A 17556-nucleotide genomic window follows, 5' to 3' on the forward strand; every position below is an offset into this window, starting at 1 on the left:
CAGCAAATAAAGATCCAAGCACGTGCTTTCCAGCTTATATTAGCTCCAAAGCATCACACTGCTGTTGACTTTAAACGGTTTCATTTTCATGTTGAAGCTTCATTCTAATGTACCCACGTAGTCAATACATTCACCTGTTGGGTAGACCCAATACAATGTATGACTTTTTGAATTTTCTGAACTTTCACCCTTTCAAGACTTCAGTTTTGAAAATAAAATCAATGGACAATGTAACCATGGCATTACAATTCCAAGTTGTCTCCAGCTCGCGAATGGAGTGACACAAAATAATAAATACATAACCCTATGAACAGTTCATTTTAAATACACATTATAAAACATAAACAAGGGCAAGCATTGTACAATCAAAACAGAAAACAAATGTATCATCTCTAGTTAATGGAGAGGAATAAATCACAGTATAAAAATGACATTTTTCAAATTCTTTCAGTTCCATTAAAGCATTCTGTGATCAAATATAAACCCACCCGCCCTCAGCAAATAAGGGACCTTCCGGATATTCCTTCACTGTGGCTTGAAACGGCATCTTAGAAATCCATCATGGGCTCCCTCAAGCTGTCAAAATTCTCAAAACAAGTAGCAGCTATTGCTGTGCATATGAAACATCTCCATAATCAATATTTGGTCTCCAAGACAATTCATCACAAAGTAAAACCTCAGAATACTCCATATGGAGTTGATCCAAACAGCGTGTGCCAGTTAGCAAAAAAGTTCTCTGCTGGCACCACAATGGTCTCATTATACATGACTTCAAATGTTCTTCACTGTCACCACATATAGCAGACTTCTGAAATACCAATGTCTTGCTTCCACTTTATTCAAAAGTGCACCAGTCATTAATGTTAATTCTTCGTCACTGTGAAGCTCTGGGCATGTCAGCACATTTTGCCAAATGCCCATCACCCGTACTTCAGTTATAATTACATACAAAAAAAATGTATTTACAGGGATATTACAACTTCATATAATTACCAGGCTCAAGTGAAAATTAAAAGAATACACAATGGCTCAGAAAAAAATTATTTCCTTTCTAAGTATGTTCAGTGCATGCATTTGTTTTAACCTTCACTGAAAAACTGAGGGGCACTTATGCCTCAAGAGTGCATTTGTCTTTCCTGTTTGCTTGGGAGCATGAGATTTAAAAATGAAGGTGCTTATAAACATCTTTAGTGCTGCTCATCGTAAAGACATTCACATACAGAGGGCTTGAGAGGATAATGTACACTGAAATGTTGAAAGGTGGTTCTCACCATTTTGCTCTTATGAGCACCTGTGTGTGTGTGTGTGTGTGTGTGTGTGTGTGTGTGTCTCAGGGGAGGTCCAACTCTGTTAGCTGTTGCTTTCGGTGCTATTGGGGGTGAGTTTGGTCTTGTGCTCCACCCGTGGTCCCTTGGCGGAGTACTGCACTAGCAGGAAGGGCTCCTTCGTCTCGCCTTCTCCCACAATGCTCTCTTCATCCTCAGACTGCCCAATGCGCTGCAGGCGCAGGTAGCACCAGCAGCCCAGAATGAGGGCACCCAGCGCGGCAATGGCGATGAGGATGACGATGACCGTCACCACACCTGTGGTGGGGCTGTGGTCCGTGATAGACATACCTAATCAGAGATGCAGAGTGTTCCGCGAGTGTTCCAGTAAGAGAGCTGGGATCCTTGGTATGGAACGTGAGGTTTCAAAGGCCTTGTCGACTTAGTGCTTGCTGATTCCTTTGTCACTTACAGATCCTGTCGTGAGACCTAAAGAGGAGAACTCTTTTTAGCTGAATTCAATTCAACAGTCATGCTATCAAAAAAGGGGGTCTAGTACAGAATAATGGGTATATATCATTTTGGTATATAGAGATGAGTAAAGCCTACACACTCTTATGCTCATATCTTCACTAATGAATAAGAATCTAAGCAATGCTTACTATGATCATTCTTCTATATCGATTTTTTACTTTTTTACATTGCCCATCTTACCTTTTTAGCTTTCAAAATAAGGTTATGGTCTTATACAAGAGCTGTATAATAAACACAGCAGCTAAATAACTTCCAATGAAAGTGAAGACTTCTGCAAAAAAAGCATGGTGATAAGTGAGCATGGCCTTACAAAATGGCAAGGGAGCACTAGACATTTAAAAAAATCCTTATGAGAGCTACTCCCTCAGTAGATATAGAAAGAATACAAATATACTCAATACTACATAAACAGCACTATTTGAACACCCACCATTTCCTACAAATGACATAATGAGTGCAGCGTGTGGCAGATAATTGTTTTCTGACTCAGTTTTCCTTGCTGTCAGAAATGTTAAGCTTACACATAACACGCCACTGCTCAGCATTTGTAAACACATAAATAAAGCATTTAAAGAAACCTAAAGTACTTCTATGAGAAAACAACCCAGAGGGAAAGTGTTGAAGTGTTTTCTGACTTAAACTGACAGTACAAAGGCCATTGACTATATGAGTGCTTGTTCAAGTCAACATTTTCCCAAGGATACATTCAGAAAAAGGACTGCTTTATTTTAGAAAACTTAAAATGAACATCATGTTATTGCTGGATATAATAAAAATAGTATAAGTATAAATATAAACAGTAATAGGCCAAAAAGTTCTTACTAGTTTCTATCCACATAAATGCAACATGACAACAGCTGTTAGGGGAAAGGCAAATGACCAACCAAAAACTCCCCAAAAACCTATGAATAGTTCACTTCTTCATTTTTTTCATTTCATCTTCTGTAAAATTGAGCTGTAGAGAGTATGAACCAAACACAAGAAAACGCATTGTACAATAAACAAAGGCCTACTGCCACAAATGTGTTGATGAACCTTTGACTTGACAAAGGAATATATTTACAGTTATGGGATAAAGAGAATCTCGGAACCTGAATGTAGGGCCTAGTCAATTGTTTTCACTGGCAAATGCTTCCATCGATTGATCCTTTCAATGGGCTACAGCTTATGTAATGTAATCCATGCCATAATTGAGTTTTTGCTTTGCAACTTGTCAGTGAATCATCTCAACACTTACAAAGTTGGGATACAAGATCAATTTAGCCTTTTGTTTGTTTTTAACTTTACTTTAAGAACAATGTCATGAGAGAAGTTCTCATGTTGATTCACTGTATACAATTGTCCTACACCTTTAATATTATCACAGCGATTGAATGCATACTGAAATACATAAAGTGTAACAGTATACTTACCTCATGAGATGTTCTGTGCATTCACAAATTAAGTACACTAGCAAAGAAAGTGTGATCTGTGTATCTATTTGTATGGTTGAATATACTTGCCTAATTTTTGCTTACACCAGCCCCACCTATTTTCAGAAATAAGGAAAGGTGACCCACACTGTACACATCAGAAATGCTACTAACCTAAGCAGTCTAGGTAACTGGTAATATCTACAATATGATTGACGTACCATGGTGGTGTATTCATCGTTAATTACATTGGGCCATCTACAGCGGGCTGAAATGGGACATCAAAGCATCTTCTGGGATCAGTGATAGAAAGTCAGTGTCATACACCCAATTTTACACGAAACCTTTTGGATTTTACATTTACGATTATGGCAATCGGCCATGGCAATTGTGTTACTAAAATGCATGACCCTTTCGTACTGGATTTAAATACACGAGTACATAATCTTAATATTAGTATTTAATTATATTAGTTCATGCAAGAAACTCCTGTAGAAAATGCTGGGCTAGCTAGACAGTTCACCTCGTTATATCACAGTACTTATTTAAAAATGACGGGCATTTGTTTGAATTTCTTCTATGTGTCTACTCATGCTCAAACCCTAAAATATACCTAGCATTCTATATTGATTAAAATATTTTGAAATACATATTTCAAACACCCTTAGAATTTTGGCACAAGTATTTGAAATGTATAGTAAACATAACATTTAAATATTTTCAGGCCAAGAAATACCATTGCGAACTATTTTCTTGCGCCACAAAGGGCCCGTTAACAGTGCATCACAACGACATAGGCAAAGTTTTTTTCTAGTGTATCACCAAATTTATACAACTAAGACATAAAAAACACGTTCAAAGATAATTGCAACAAAAATATTTATATGATTTGTCTGCTCTAGAAGACTAGTCACAAATCTGTCTTTTGGTATATGCACATAATATGTGAAATATGCACTTTATACCGTCTGCATTACGATTAAAATGTTGAGGAACTGAATGGAATAGAGTGGAACGAAATTCTTCTCGACTTTAAGTGTGTATAGGGGGCTTGGCATGATCAAACCTTCATGAACGGTCCGAGATATCAAGTTATCCTGCCTTCTATATGTAATCTCCTCCCTTTTACAGTAGAAAGACATGCTATCAAGCAAGAAACTACATGAATGTGACACATTTTCAGAGTTCATAGACGTTTGTAGTACCATTTAAATACATTACAATACGTTTTTCAGCTATAGGGATTTTACAATCTTCACGAAGCACTCTTGTTTCGTAGGGCATATAATCAACATCAATGTGTTATCTAATAAGCAAGCTCACCAGCCAAATAAAATATATCACATATTGTATGCCCAAAAATTTAAGGAAGCAAACTCAGACAATAACGAGAGAACATGTAAATAAAAAGCAAAAGAAGAAATCCACTGCAGTAGCAACTGAAAGTCAAATGCTCACCATCTTTTAAAAGCAAGAGCGCAGCTATAAATGTATCTTCTTAATGTCGACTAGCAATTACTTATCCAGCTATGTAATTTCCTGGCTCTTACACAACAGTTCTGTGGTTGGCATGGTTGTAATCCATGAGATACGTTTTTATTATATCGCGTTGGCAGAATAGAAGTTGAAGCCTTGTCTTATCCGTCTCCCGTTTTGCCTCCCAGCTTATTTTGCTCCTGTACATTCTGATGGTGCCGCGCCACAGACATTGTATTAACATACCCAAAGGCCTCAGTTCATACCGCAGGAAATGAGATCATAGATACAAATTCAAGACAACAGCCAATGAAATCGCAAGAAAGAACTGACTACTAAATACGCCAGATAATCACGGATGGTAGACCTGGTAGACGGATGGTCTATATAATAATAATAATAATAATAATAATAATAATATATTTTTCTTTTATTTCGGTGCTTAATAATAATTATCCAGAATGAATGCACAGAGACAAATAACAATAAGGCATAAAATTCCAAAAAAACTGGAACACAATGAATATTGACCGAAAAGGTGTAGGCTGAAGCTTTAGCTTATTATGCCTACCCTTTTTACACAACATATTCTGATAGGCAGCCCTTCTACAAAGACAAAACAAAACAGAGGCAAAACAGAGTTCAAAACATTTCACACACAATAATGATCATACTTCAGTTATATATTTGTTTGCCACCTTATTTTTAAACATTTTTTTTACATTTGCAAAGTGAACTACACATTCTTAATTCCTTGTCACAACTATTCCACAAGTTTACCCCTTTGACAGATATATCTATTTTTTGTATTTGTCCTTACCCTTGTTTTTTTAAACATACATATTCCCCTAAGTTCATACTGGCTCTCTCTAATTCAAACAACCTCTGAATACAGTTAAGAAATAAATTATTTTGTGGTTTGTACATTATCTCTGCAGTTTTAAGATCACAAAATTTTAAAGCATGTAAGTTAATAAATAGTGTGTTGGTTGCATTGGTTGGTTCAAAAATCCATAATAATGTGGATTGAACCAAATTGCCAAGACAACAGTCCTAAAATTGCACAACAAACCACGTATGTGCATGCAATTGTGCCACAGGCACACAAGGTACCTTGGGTATGTGTGGCGTGTGGACGATGGCATAATTCTAAAGGATGTGTTTCACAGAGATCTTGCCACAGTCATCAGACTCATCTGGCGTCCAGCTCTTCACTTTCAGAATGTTTCCAAAAGAGATTTGAAAGCATGTCACGACAATCCAGAAGAATGGGAGTCCACTGCTAATGATAACCTTAGATGGCAGCACACAGTTTGGAGGAGACGAGAAAGTGAAGCCGAGCGTCCCACCCTCTGGCAGGAGAAGAGGAAAGAAGGAACTCCACAAGAGGACACCTCATCCAGCCCTGACTCTCACTACAATTCTGTGGCAAAGGCAACCATTCAAGAATCAATTTATTCTGCCATATCAGGCTCCATATCACAAAAAACACACAACCTGGCTCAGCTATTTTGTCTCTCCAGATAGTTTGACTTATATATAGAAGGATTTAAAGTGCTGATTTAATGCAACCAATTCAATGCATCCAATATACGGCTGAACTACAGCAGTAGGAAAAGGAACAAACCTGTTTTACCATGCACTAATTTTAGACAAATTATTATTGTAAGAGGCTAATACAATGCGCATTGAAAAATGCCATTTGTTATACTTGGGTCATGGATGTTGAAAATTCATGGGGAATGTAATTTATGAATGTTGTACAATGTCACCATATTTGGGCAGCAAGGCTTATCTGTGTTTTCACTCCCCACATGTGCATGCATCCAATTAGTGAGCAATTATTCTGGAGGCAAATGACCTCTAGTGGCTAAAACAAATGCTATTTCTCAGACAGATGTCTGCACACGGTACCACCAAGGACAGTTGTACTTGAACACTTCAAAGTACTGATTTCATGACAACTGTTACAATTTTCATATATTAAGTACAGCATACTGCATAATAGGTGAGCCATGAGAAAACTGGTATTGACAATAAAGCCTGATGTATACACAACTAATGTAATATATAAACCAGCAAACCAGTTCAAACTTGAATATATCTGCCAGCAGACTGATACATAAACCAGCAAAAATGCAAATAAACCTATATATCTACCAGCAATTAGTTATTAAGTTAACCAAAAGTGATACAGAAAATACAAAGGACTCTTTTCCTGAAAGGCACTCCATAGGAAATCTTGAACCCAGGCTCCTTCATCGAGCTCTCCTTTCTTTTTCCAGACATGCATATTTTGTAGTGTGTATCTGTCATTGACAACATGTTGAAGGAGGCTAATACACTTTAAATGCTCCCTCTTGATATTCCCTGTGTACAATGGTACAGAATTATGGAGAGGGGCTGGAACTGAAAGAGTTGAAAGATATATACCTCAGTTATTTTAAAATAAAATCCTGGAAATGTAGCTGTCAAGTTTCTATTTTCGACTGCTTCGAAAACTAGTAGTAGTCAGTCTAGTAATATGTCAGAAGCACTACATAATGGCTAAAGAAGCATGGATTTTAGAGCATGGTCAGCATGTGTTTGTGGTTTGGTGCAAATGTAGTTGCGTGAACAATACTGGTAAGTCTTCATGCTACATGCAGTAGAGGGGTATTAATTGGTTTAATTGGTTTGATTGATTGGTGTGAACTTGGAAAGTTTTAGAACATTTTTTCTAGTTAATATATTTTAAGTGAAGGTTCCAGCATGTTTTAAATTCATAAAAATTACAGTCATTTGTCAATCAAAGAAACAGAGAATTCTGGGTCGATGGTCGTCCAAGATCAGAGCCCCCGCCCTTAAAAAAAAAAAAAAAAAAAAACGCACATGAAGACTACACTGAAATAAAATATAAGTGATGGTACTGTCTCCTGCAGCCCTGAACACAGAAGAATTGTGCTGTGATGTCATCAACAACTGGCATACCTGACCCATCTGGAGTGAATGCTTGCAGATTTGGTGTCTCTTTTGTCTCTGGTGTCTAAATAAAGCATGACTTATTTGTTCTGGCAATGCCTTGCTGAAAACAGTACACTCTCAATTGCTGGAAACAATGGCATAGATGTTTGTCAGTTTAATAAATTTGATAACTATTTGTTAAGTAATCCCATCATGTATCTAAAATAAGGTATATTTTCAGTTTACACTTAGATAACACAACATTCTTCTTGAGTCACTGGAAAAAGTGGCTGAATTTTACTATTGGTGCCTGTCAACAAATATTGCTTAAGACCAAATATAATGCTGACTTTTGCACATGTTACTGTGTTCTTATTGGCTTTTGCAATATGTTTGCATCAGCTCAGGATTCAAGTGGTGTAATGGTTCTCCTTCTGTATATTATTTGTATATTATCCCACCGTATAATCTGATTCTCCTTGAACAGCTGGGCTTCAGTCGGTTCTTTGTCATGTGTTGTTAGGTAAATTCACATGATTTCCCAAAACAGCAGATTCTCATGAGAAAAACTTCCCTTTTTGGTCAGCAAGGAACCTTGATGTCTCATAGAAAATGCGCACGGTAACCTAATTTGGAACTAGCCATGTGCTTCCTATTTCTTAAATTAGATAGATGCTGCTATGTTTGGTAACTGGGCTTCAATTAATTAACTCAATTCAACACTATTCCTACACACTATCTTGATTATTTTTCTCAAAGTCTGTCGTGGAAAATAATAAGATATTTTGTCTTAACATAATGAAAAAGATTTTGTTTATGTTAAAGATGTGAACATTATACTCTGAACAGCGCTTAGTTTTCCACTGTTTATTGCTGTCTTCGGAAATCAAATCAAATATCGAATAAAGTACTGTAAGTTTAATAATATTTTAAAAAGCGACATTTTAATGAAAGCAGAATAACAATAACCCCAATTTAGATTGTAGCCTACTGTCTCTAAATTCATCAGAATTTCAGTCAATCCTAAATATAGATCCATAAGCTTATTACTACAACCTGACATTAGAATACAATGTACACATGAATGATGTTTTTGTTGTTGTTGTTATTATTATAATTATTTTGACTGATTTAGCTAAAAACGAAAAGCGCTGTTTCGTTAGGTGAGATCGACCGCCTTGTCTTTCAAAAGGAGACGAAGAAAACGGAAGTAATGTTCCCGGCTTTGCTAAAAAGGGAATTGCTGAAGGGATTCTATAATATAGTCACAGCGAAAAGTTTACGTTTACCCTGCAGACGCATTTTACTTATATGAATAGAAGAGCCAAAAATTACCTAACTAACCTTACATTGCTATCTAGCAAATCGGGGATAACTCGTGTGTTGACAGTTTCAAAATTTCAACTTCGAGTCATATTTTTGGGCCAACTCTTCAAAAGATAGCTAACAAGCTAGTTTGCTAGCTGCCTCGGGCAAGGTAAGAAGTTGCTTGCCAAGTTTTGGATACCTAGAGAGTGGGAGTTTTACTTCCTGGACACAATGACATTTAAGTTGTATTGTTGTGAAATTTCATAAACTGTCTATCTATCGGTTTGTCAGCTCGATGACAAGCTAGCATGTTTAACTAACTAGCTATTTTAGTCAGACTGACTGGATTATGGTTAGAACTTGATGTTAAATTTACCCTTTGGAATGCACCACGGTAGCTTACTAATTGTTAGTTGGCTAGCAAGCTAGTTAGCTAACTGTTAGCTGGCTAGGTAGTCTAGTTAGAGTGCTTGTCCTAGGCTAACTTACCTAGCAAATAAAATAATATGCATCAACATATCAGTCAATATATATATATATATATATACAGCATTGTTTTACATTCATTTCCTTGTAGTCTCAGCCTTTTGGTTATATTTTAGTTACACGGTATAAATGGCTGCTCTGAAATCAGTCCCTTGCATGAACGAGACGAACAGCTGTCACAGGACGCAACGTTAGCTAATAGCCATGACCCTTTTAACCTGATTATGCAATTAACGTTAAGAAAATATTTCTTCAAAGGATGACGCGATTGTATTTGGAGGCTTTTCTGCCTTAAACTCTGGAAGTGATTTTGCAAAACCAGGATTACAACATTTGGACGCAGAAACTGTCACAGGCTGCCTAGTGTCCTTTTGCTTCAACAGTTGTTGTTTAGCGTAGCTGAAGCTAGTGGGTTTGACAAAAACATATTGTACCATGTAGCATGCAGTAGCCGTAAGGATATCAAAGGTTTCCATTTCACTGACCGCATTTAATTGGAGCGTGTGAGATATATAACGCTTTAATTAGCTAAGCTAAATCAACTTGAATTGGAGTAACAATGTGAATAAAATGTTGTTTACACAGAATTAATCCTGTTTTGTGAGCATTTAAAAATTGTTTGACGTCACTCACAAAGAAGCAGTTTGTGACTTTCTAATACATGTTGAACATCCTTAAGGATCAGATGTGCAGGTTCATAACTTGTACTGTATGAGCATAGGTTGAGGCACATACAGTGCAAGGAATGAAATTAGGTGCTAAATGTGTGTGTTCCTGTTTGTGTCAAGCCTAAGTAGCCCACATCAAAAAAGACGAAATTGACACCTGATAAATTAGCTGCAATGGCATTAATATCAAGAAGATCAGATCAAAAGTAACACTGGAGTGATTTTATGTTCATGCCCTTCATGTGTAGAACACCATGGCAAGTGCGCCACCATTGGAGACAGCAGTGCCTGTGGGGACTTCTCCACCTCCCTCATATGAAGAAGCCATGAGTCAGCCATACCCACAGTACCTACAGGGCCCTGTACCTCCTCCCCCGGGCTACACCAAGGACACTCAACAACCACATCTCCCACAAGCCTGTGGCCCACCCATAACCATCCCACCAGCCACTAACCAGCCAGCCAGTAGGTTGTTTTATAACAATTTATTTGTTGGGAATCTGTCAGTGTCTCCATGTCCCTTTCTCTGTCATTCCCCAAGAAAATACTTTCTGGGTTTATGTACTCTTTTGCTTTCTGCTCTGGGTTTGACCTTCTTTCCAGCTGATTTTTCTTGTTTTTGTAATCTACTTCAGTGTCACCCCACATAAAGATGAGAAAGTACTGCTTCACCTCTCCGTCTCTATGCGTCGTACCTGTGTTCTTAGGATGCTATCCAAGATATGCCTCAGTACAGTGCAGTGTGAAAAGGGACTAAATCTGAGTGAAATTGTTGTAAAATTGTTTACATGGTAAAAACAAGGCCATGACTTGGTTCTAACTGAAATGCAAAATAATTTCACTCAGTGAGGCCTTCAAAGCAAAATAATTACAGGTTGTGATATCCTTTTCTATAATCACCATACAAAAACCTGCTTCCCAATTGTTTTCTGATGTTTTACATATTTTCCAGAAAGATCTGAAGACATTACTTCAAAATGTAGCACCTCATTACATTTACAGATGACAATGTGTGAATATAACAGTGTTTACACTGAAAATACTAGGCATGAGGCAATACATTCAGTCTATGACATGGTACTGTTTGTGAAATGGAATTCACCGAACAGATTTATTTTAAAATGATATTCCTCAAGAAATAATGCTGATAAGAAAACAAAAAATACAACATGGTTGAACACGTTTTCTTTTATTTTTCTTTCCTTCCTTCAGATATCAAATCCCTGTCTGCACCAATATTCCTGTGGTTTGAGTGTCGTATCGCTTTTATAGAATGGATCCATGATTGGCGTAACACTGCTTAGCTTGAGTCTACATAAAGTTAGAAGAGAGGCTGAAATTAACAAGTTGTATTGAGTAAATGAAATGACCAATGAAGGTAGTACCCAGTTGTTACAGTACAGTGACTTTCCTATCATTATCTAAATGGTGCTCCTTAATTCTCTGGCTAACCAGTGAATGAGCTAACTACTAAGATAACTTTTGAGATGTCTTTGTTTAAATTGTAGACTAATAGATTAGTTTTCCACAGTGGAATTTAGTTGCTGGCTTACTACAAGAACTCCTTCTTGAAAGAATGTTTCCATGTTTGGTAACTTAAGATCAGTATCTTAAATTAAGATCTCAGCGATGTGGAATGGATCAGTTACTATAGGTATGTTTGTCAATGTGCAATGATTTTAAAACAATGTACAAAATCTCAGTTTACGCTTGGTAGATTGGTGACACAACTGGAATGCAGACTGAACAGTTAGAGCCGTGGAATCAGGACTTCTCATTTATAAAGTACTTTTTAAGTAGCTCTGGTAAGGATTAATGGAGTAAAGAAGTAAAATATTTTTGCGAAAAATATTATAGCCATTTTTAATCTGTCACATGGTAATTGGGATCTGAGATATGCATTGTCAGAAAACATTGCCAAAAACATGTCAAAACATTGTCAAAAACACGTCCTTTTCTGATTTTGTCAAGTTCAAAATTACAATATTTTGTCTCATGCCTGGAATATACCATTTCAAAACGGCATTATAAACAAAACAGTGGTGAAATAGCGCTGTGGTCTCCACTTCATTATGGACAGAGATTTCATTTCTGGGTGATGCTGAGCTCTGTTAGTGACCCTGACATCATTATAAGGTCTTCCTAATCACAGTAACTCTTAAACAGATTCATATACATGTTGCCGTAGAACAGTACAGGGGGCAGACAAAATAATTAATGAATTGTTTGGTGTTTCCATTAACTAATAAAGAGTTGGGCTGCACTTTGCCTTCAGAACAGTTTCAGTCCTTCTTAGAATGCTGTTATACAAAATTATAGGCCTGTATGTTATAGCTGTTTCTTGTGGAATATTGGACCATTTTTCTACAAGAAAAGTATTCACTGAAATGGAGATGTGCCCTCAACCTGTGGGTTTAAGGAAGCCTTCAATCTACAGGTAGTATGGGTTGTAGGCTTCCTTTGGCTTTCTCTAAACATAAACCTGACCAGATCTATAAAAAGGAATAAAAGTGGACTCATCAGACCATATTATTTCCTGTCACTGCTCAGAGGTCCAGGTTTTGTGGTCACTAAACCAGGTTATACATTACTGCACATTGGCCTTGGTTACAAGCAATTTCTGAATGGCAGCCTGACCATAACTGTCAGCTTTGGGAAGCTCACAATGTATGATTTTTGTTGAGACTGGGGTAACAGAGGTGTAGATGCAGTTTGGAAATTTTTGAGGCTGTTTTGTGATTCAGAATCTACCCTGTTTAGTGTCTATCCCTGTCGGTGAGCATTCCTCATTCCTGCTTTTCCTCATCTGTTCCCTTGGAAACATGAAATAATTTGCTCTTTCAGTGACAGGTGCGATTTAGACTCAAACTGTTTGACCTCTTTCAGTTTGTTAGATCAAAGTTTGTTCAGTTTGATCAAGTTTGTTAGATATGTTGATTTAGAAGCTCATATATAATGTGTTGATTTTAAAATGTCTTTTATAACTTAAACATATTGCTAGTTAGTAGTGACGTTGATATGAAACACATTAATTTTGATTTAGTCACTACAGAATTTGAGACCTTTTCCATCTGGTATTTCCATTATTTTGTCTACCCCCCTATGTAGTGTTTAATATTTTACAAAGAGGATAAATCAACAACTTCGGAATTATGGACACTGGCTGATACAGTTCACATGGTTCATCAGTACTTTACCTCCTCGTTAGAGATGTACTTTGGTATTTTTGGATCCAGTTGGAACCACCTGACAGTAACCATTTGATATGAATTATATTGTAAGTCTCATACCACTATCAGTGTTTTTTAAATGAACTTTATATTGTATAATTTTCTTTTAAATTATTCAGCTACAGTAAGCTGCAAATGTTTGAGTAGAGTACTTCAGTGGCCATCTGGTTTGCCTTTTAAAGAACACTGGCTAAGGTCTTTAATTTTATGACATTGTATGTTAGATACAGCCCATGTTTACATTTTATTCAAGGTTTGTACCAGACCCCAAATTCTCGCAATTTACTGTAATTGTTTCTGTTTCAAAAAGAAGTCTCCTAACACAACAGCTGGCATTGGGAGGCGGAAGAAGTGGTGCTAGATTCTCAAAGACGGCATTGTCTCCATGCACAAATAACACATAAGTACATCAGGTGGATGCAATCTCTGCAGTCGCAGACTGTGCAAACACAGAGTTTCTCTGAGAATTGGCATTGCATTCCCATAGACATAGATTGACTCTGGAAAGGTCTGGTTGACCATTCAGCAGCATTAGTCATTGAAGTTTTGAAATTCATTTCTGTGGCTCCCTTCAGTGGTTGACTGTAAATATCTAACCCATAATATACTGCATATTAGTCTGTTGATTACAAGGAATTCTCTAAATAAGAATTTATAAGCCTCATGTTTTAAACCTAGTGTTTATGTTTCTAAACAGAAAATTTTCATATCTGTCAGTTTCTGTGCAGACAGTCGTTGTGCAGTCAGCTCTGGTGTTCAAGGATCAGCCGGTGCAGGCACACTGCCCTGTGTGCTTGCAGATGGTGATGACACGCATTGAGCACCACTCTGGAACGCTGGCCTGGCTCACCTGTGCTGGCCTCTTCATCTTCGGGTAGGCTGAACAAACTATGAAAGTCTGAATATTATCTGGCTAGCCCCAGGGATCTATCTGGGCTTTATGTCATGCATTATGTCTTTTAAAATGACTAGTTTTGGAATCATCATGTGTAATCATGCTTGCTGACATGATATGAGGGTCATGGCTTTGTGTAGATGATAAACAAATCTTTTCCTGTCTTGTTGTAGTTGTTCCTATGGTTGTTGCCTGATTCCTTTCTGTGTGGATGGCCTGAAGGATGTGACACATTATTGTCCCAACTGCAACAATGTCCTTGGAGTCTACAACCGCCTCTGATGCCACAAGGCACACTGAAGACATTAAAGGTGTGCAGGTGGACCATATTACTCATACCACACAACCGCACTACTCACTCAAATGAAGGGGCTTCTATTTAAATGGTCTGCATGGCCATTTTTGCCTAGTGATTAGAGTTGAAGACGGCATTAAAAGCTTTATGTTATGCATGTAGTTACGTGTGTCATAACTTGCATCACTTTTAACTCCTTACATTTTGCAGTAACTCCTCCAGTAAGCACTAACTCTCACTTCTTAAGAAACATCATTGATTTTCTGACTTAACTTTGAAAGGATTTTACTCACCCTCTAAAGTGTTTGACTGTGGTTAAAAACAACCACCAAAACAATCTTCTGGCATTGCTGAAAATTTACCAGTTCAAAATTTTCATTGTTTAAATAAAATGCTCACAATGAATCAGCCAAATTCACATGTACATGAAGTGCAGTTCTTTTCATTATCATGTTGAAAGTATGCCCTGTTTTGTTTTGGCTTATTACAGACATGCTTGAGTAATAGCTTGAATTGTATAGATAATACTTTGTATATCATGTTTTGTTTGTTAATGTAAATGAATTCAGGGCTGAGTTTTTTGTGTGTGTTATGTTCAGATTTTACTTTTTATTTGTTGGTGGTATGTAAAGGGCTAATTGTTTCTTTATGAAAAATATGCAATTATAATGTAAATACATAATACACAAGCCCAAAATATTGAGTAATTGCTACCTTTTGCCTGCATTTTTGCTCCTTTTAACCATGGCAGAATTCATAATGTTGTGTAAGGAGCAGAAAAAAATGACACATTACACTTTTCTGTCCTTTCTTGTGATGGATAAAATGCTTTGTCATTTGTGAGCATTCTGTACGCTGTCGGTTTCTGTATGTGTATGTTCTTCTGTACATTGTAATGCATAGTTTTAATGTGATGATTAATGTAATTTATTCATACATAATATACAGTGTTGGATATTTTAATGGTAACTGTGAAGCTTGTGTCAAACCAACTCATGCTTTGTTTTCATTTTCACCTGACAAGTAAATATTCTGTAATGTTATTACATATGACTCATACATCTGTGCACTCTCTGTGAGATGCTGTAGTATTGTCTGTTGGGAACAAGGGCAGTAATGCAGATTATAAGGTGATGATGACTAATCCTAACACTAGCTTTAATTCAACTCAAAGATTTGCATCTTTTAAGTTAAACAGTGTCTTACTTTAAGGACAACTGGATAGGAAGAAAACAGTAAAAATGGCTTCAGTCAACCATATCTCAGAAATTACTTGATCTATTGGCATATATATGTCCCAAAAATGTATTATTCGAGAACATTGTAGTGATGGTTTCATTCTGACATATTGTATGCAAGTCATTATGTTCATATTGTTCATAGTAAAACGTCATCTGTTGTTTTATCAGGTATCTGCTATACTGTTTTCAGTGTGTTTTAATTTGTGTTCTTTCGTGGATATTTGTTATTTGTATCTTTAACTCAAGCTTTGCATAGAAAAGCATCTTGAACACATTTTGGGTTCAAAATGTTTAGGGGGGCAATCACCAAAGGCTTTGGAAACCTGCTGATTTTGTCAAGGGTCAAATGCCTAAAAACTCAAAAGGCTACAGTAATATACATGACAAATTGGGACAGTTGTGTTTTAGAAACAATGATCATATGATATGGCCCCATCTTGATGTTTATTTGAATTTTCTCATTCCTATAAAATTTGATGTTTTTTCCCCCCAGTCAAGTGTTTGTATTATTACTCATATTTAAACCAACACATTTTTCATATAATCAAGATCTCAGTGTTAACCAAAAACATCTGAACCACTTCAGTGTTTCCATCAATTTTATTAAACAATGATAATAGTAATAATAATAATAATAATAATATGAACAATGTAGATCATCTGATTCTGCACCACAACTCTGGCAACAGCCGTTGGTCAGGATTGCATTCGGTCCAGGTGGGTTTCATGCTGATAACCTGGGGCTCGATTGCCAGGTTCCAGGGGTCACACACCGACACCCACAGCCAGAGGGTGCAAACGCATCTGACGCCCTTTCTAACAGTGTTTCAAGAAACCGACAAATCCTTAATGATGGGAGAAAGTTCAGACGTACCCGTTGATCAGGGCCGGCCCGACGCATAAGCGAACTAAGCGCCTGCTTAGGGCCACCAGAGGGCCCCCAAGAGCGCTTGAAATGTCCTACGAGAGAGCTTGAAATGTCAGAGCTGGCGGTACGTTCATGCGCATGCGCACTGTAACGGACGTCAACTGCATTTTGATGCAAGCACCCCCATAGCCAGCTATGAGGTCGCCGAGGTCTGGACCTCGGTCATTTTTTCCCCTCTCAGGCTGACGTTTTGCATTATATGTGTGTGTGTGAATGAACATGATTTTATTTTGTGAACGAAAGTGTTTTGACATCGTTATACATCCCCCCTGCCGACGCGCATAGCCTAGGCAGAACAGTCAACAAATCTGAGCGAATTCTCTGTAGGCCCTATGGTCGTATCGATCCGCCAAGTAAGACTTATTTCAGCCATTTAGAAGTTATTCCTCAGTGATAAGCGACCGTGTTTCTGTCGCATCTGATAGTCGGAGAGATAAGAACAACGAGAGCCTACCAGCAGTGAGTAACATTTTAGTGTCTACTAATTAGTGTCCTCTTTTGTGAAAACCAAAATATAGCCACCCTAGAAATATTAACGTTACCTATTTACCATGTTCACATACCTGTTGAACCGGTCCGTTCACCACCTGTGGGACAGGCTGCGCTTCCAAATGACATTTTGTATAATTTTGTATCAGCTAAACGTTATCGAGCTAGCTAGCTAATTTGCTAGTGTTACCTAATGTAATCTGTTAGCTAGCTAGGTAGCTAGACTTGCTAGCTAACGTTCACTGTTATCAAACGCTAAATATAATACTGCATTGTATGGTTTACTAATCTGACAAAAATGATTGAGGAAAAGCCTGCCTAAAAGATTTAGAAAAACTGTGTTTGCTGAGGAAAGAGTGGGAGAGAGAGTGGTAGCAGGCAGCACG

General features: G+C 37.3%; 2 protein-coding genes across 2 annotated transcripts; one reads left to right on the top strand and one right to left on the bottom strand.

Annotated features, from left to right (window-relative positions):
* Positions 1–404: 404 nt before the first annotated feature.
* LOC118790279 (stannin-like) lies at positions 405–4943 on the bottom strand. Its single transcript, XM_036547187.1, has 2 exons — positions 4670–4943; positions 405–1754 (listed from the first exon to the last, which is right to left on the bottom strand). The coding sequence occupies exon 2, from the start codon at positions 1612–1614 to the stop codon at positions 1351–1353; it is 264 nt and encodes an 87-aa protein (XP_036403080.1). The 5' UTR covers positions 1615–1754; positions 4670–4943; the 3' UTR covers positions 405–1350.
* Positions 4944–8953: 4010 nt separating this feature from the next.
* Positions 8954–14861, top strand: LOC118792538 (lipopolysaccharide-induced tumor necrosis factor-alpha factor homolog). Its single transcript, XM_036550419.1, has 4 exons — positions 8954–9107; positions 10341–10557; positions 14040–14196; positions 14391–14861. The coding sequence occupies exons 2-4, from the start codon at positions 10347–10349 to the stop codon at positions 14497–14499; spliced, it is 477 nt and encodes a 158-aa protein (XP_036406312.1). The 5' UTR covers positions 8954–9107; positions 10341–10346; the 3' UTR covers positions 14500–14861.
* Positions 14862–17556: the final 2695 nt, after the last annotated feature.

This window comes from Megalops cyprinoides, chromosome 1 (assembly GCF_013368585.1).
Source record: "Megalops cyprinoides isolate fMegCyp1 chromosome 1, fMegCyp1.pri, whole genome shotgun sequence".
In the NCBI taxonomy this organism is placed as follows: Eukaryota; Metazoa; Chordata; class Actinopteri; order Elopiformes; family Megalopidae; genus Megalops; species Megalops cyprinoides.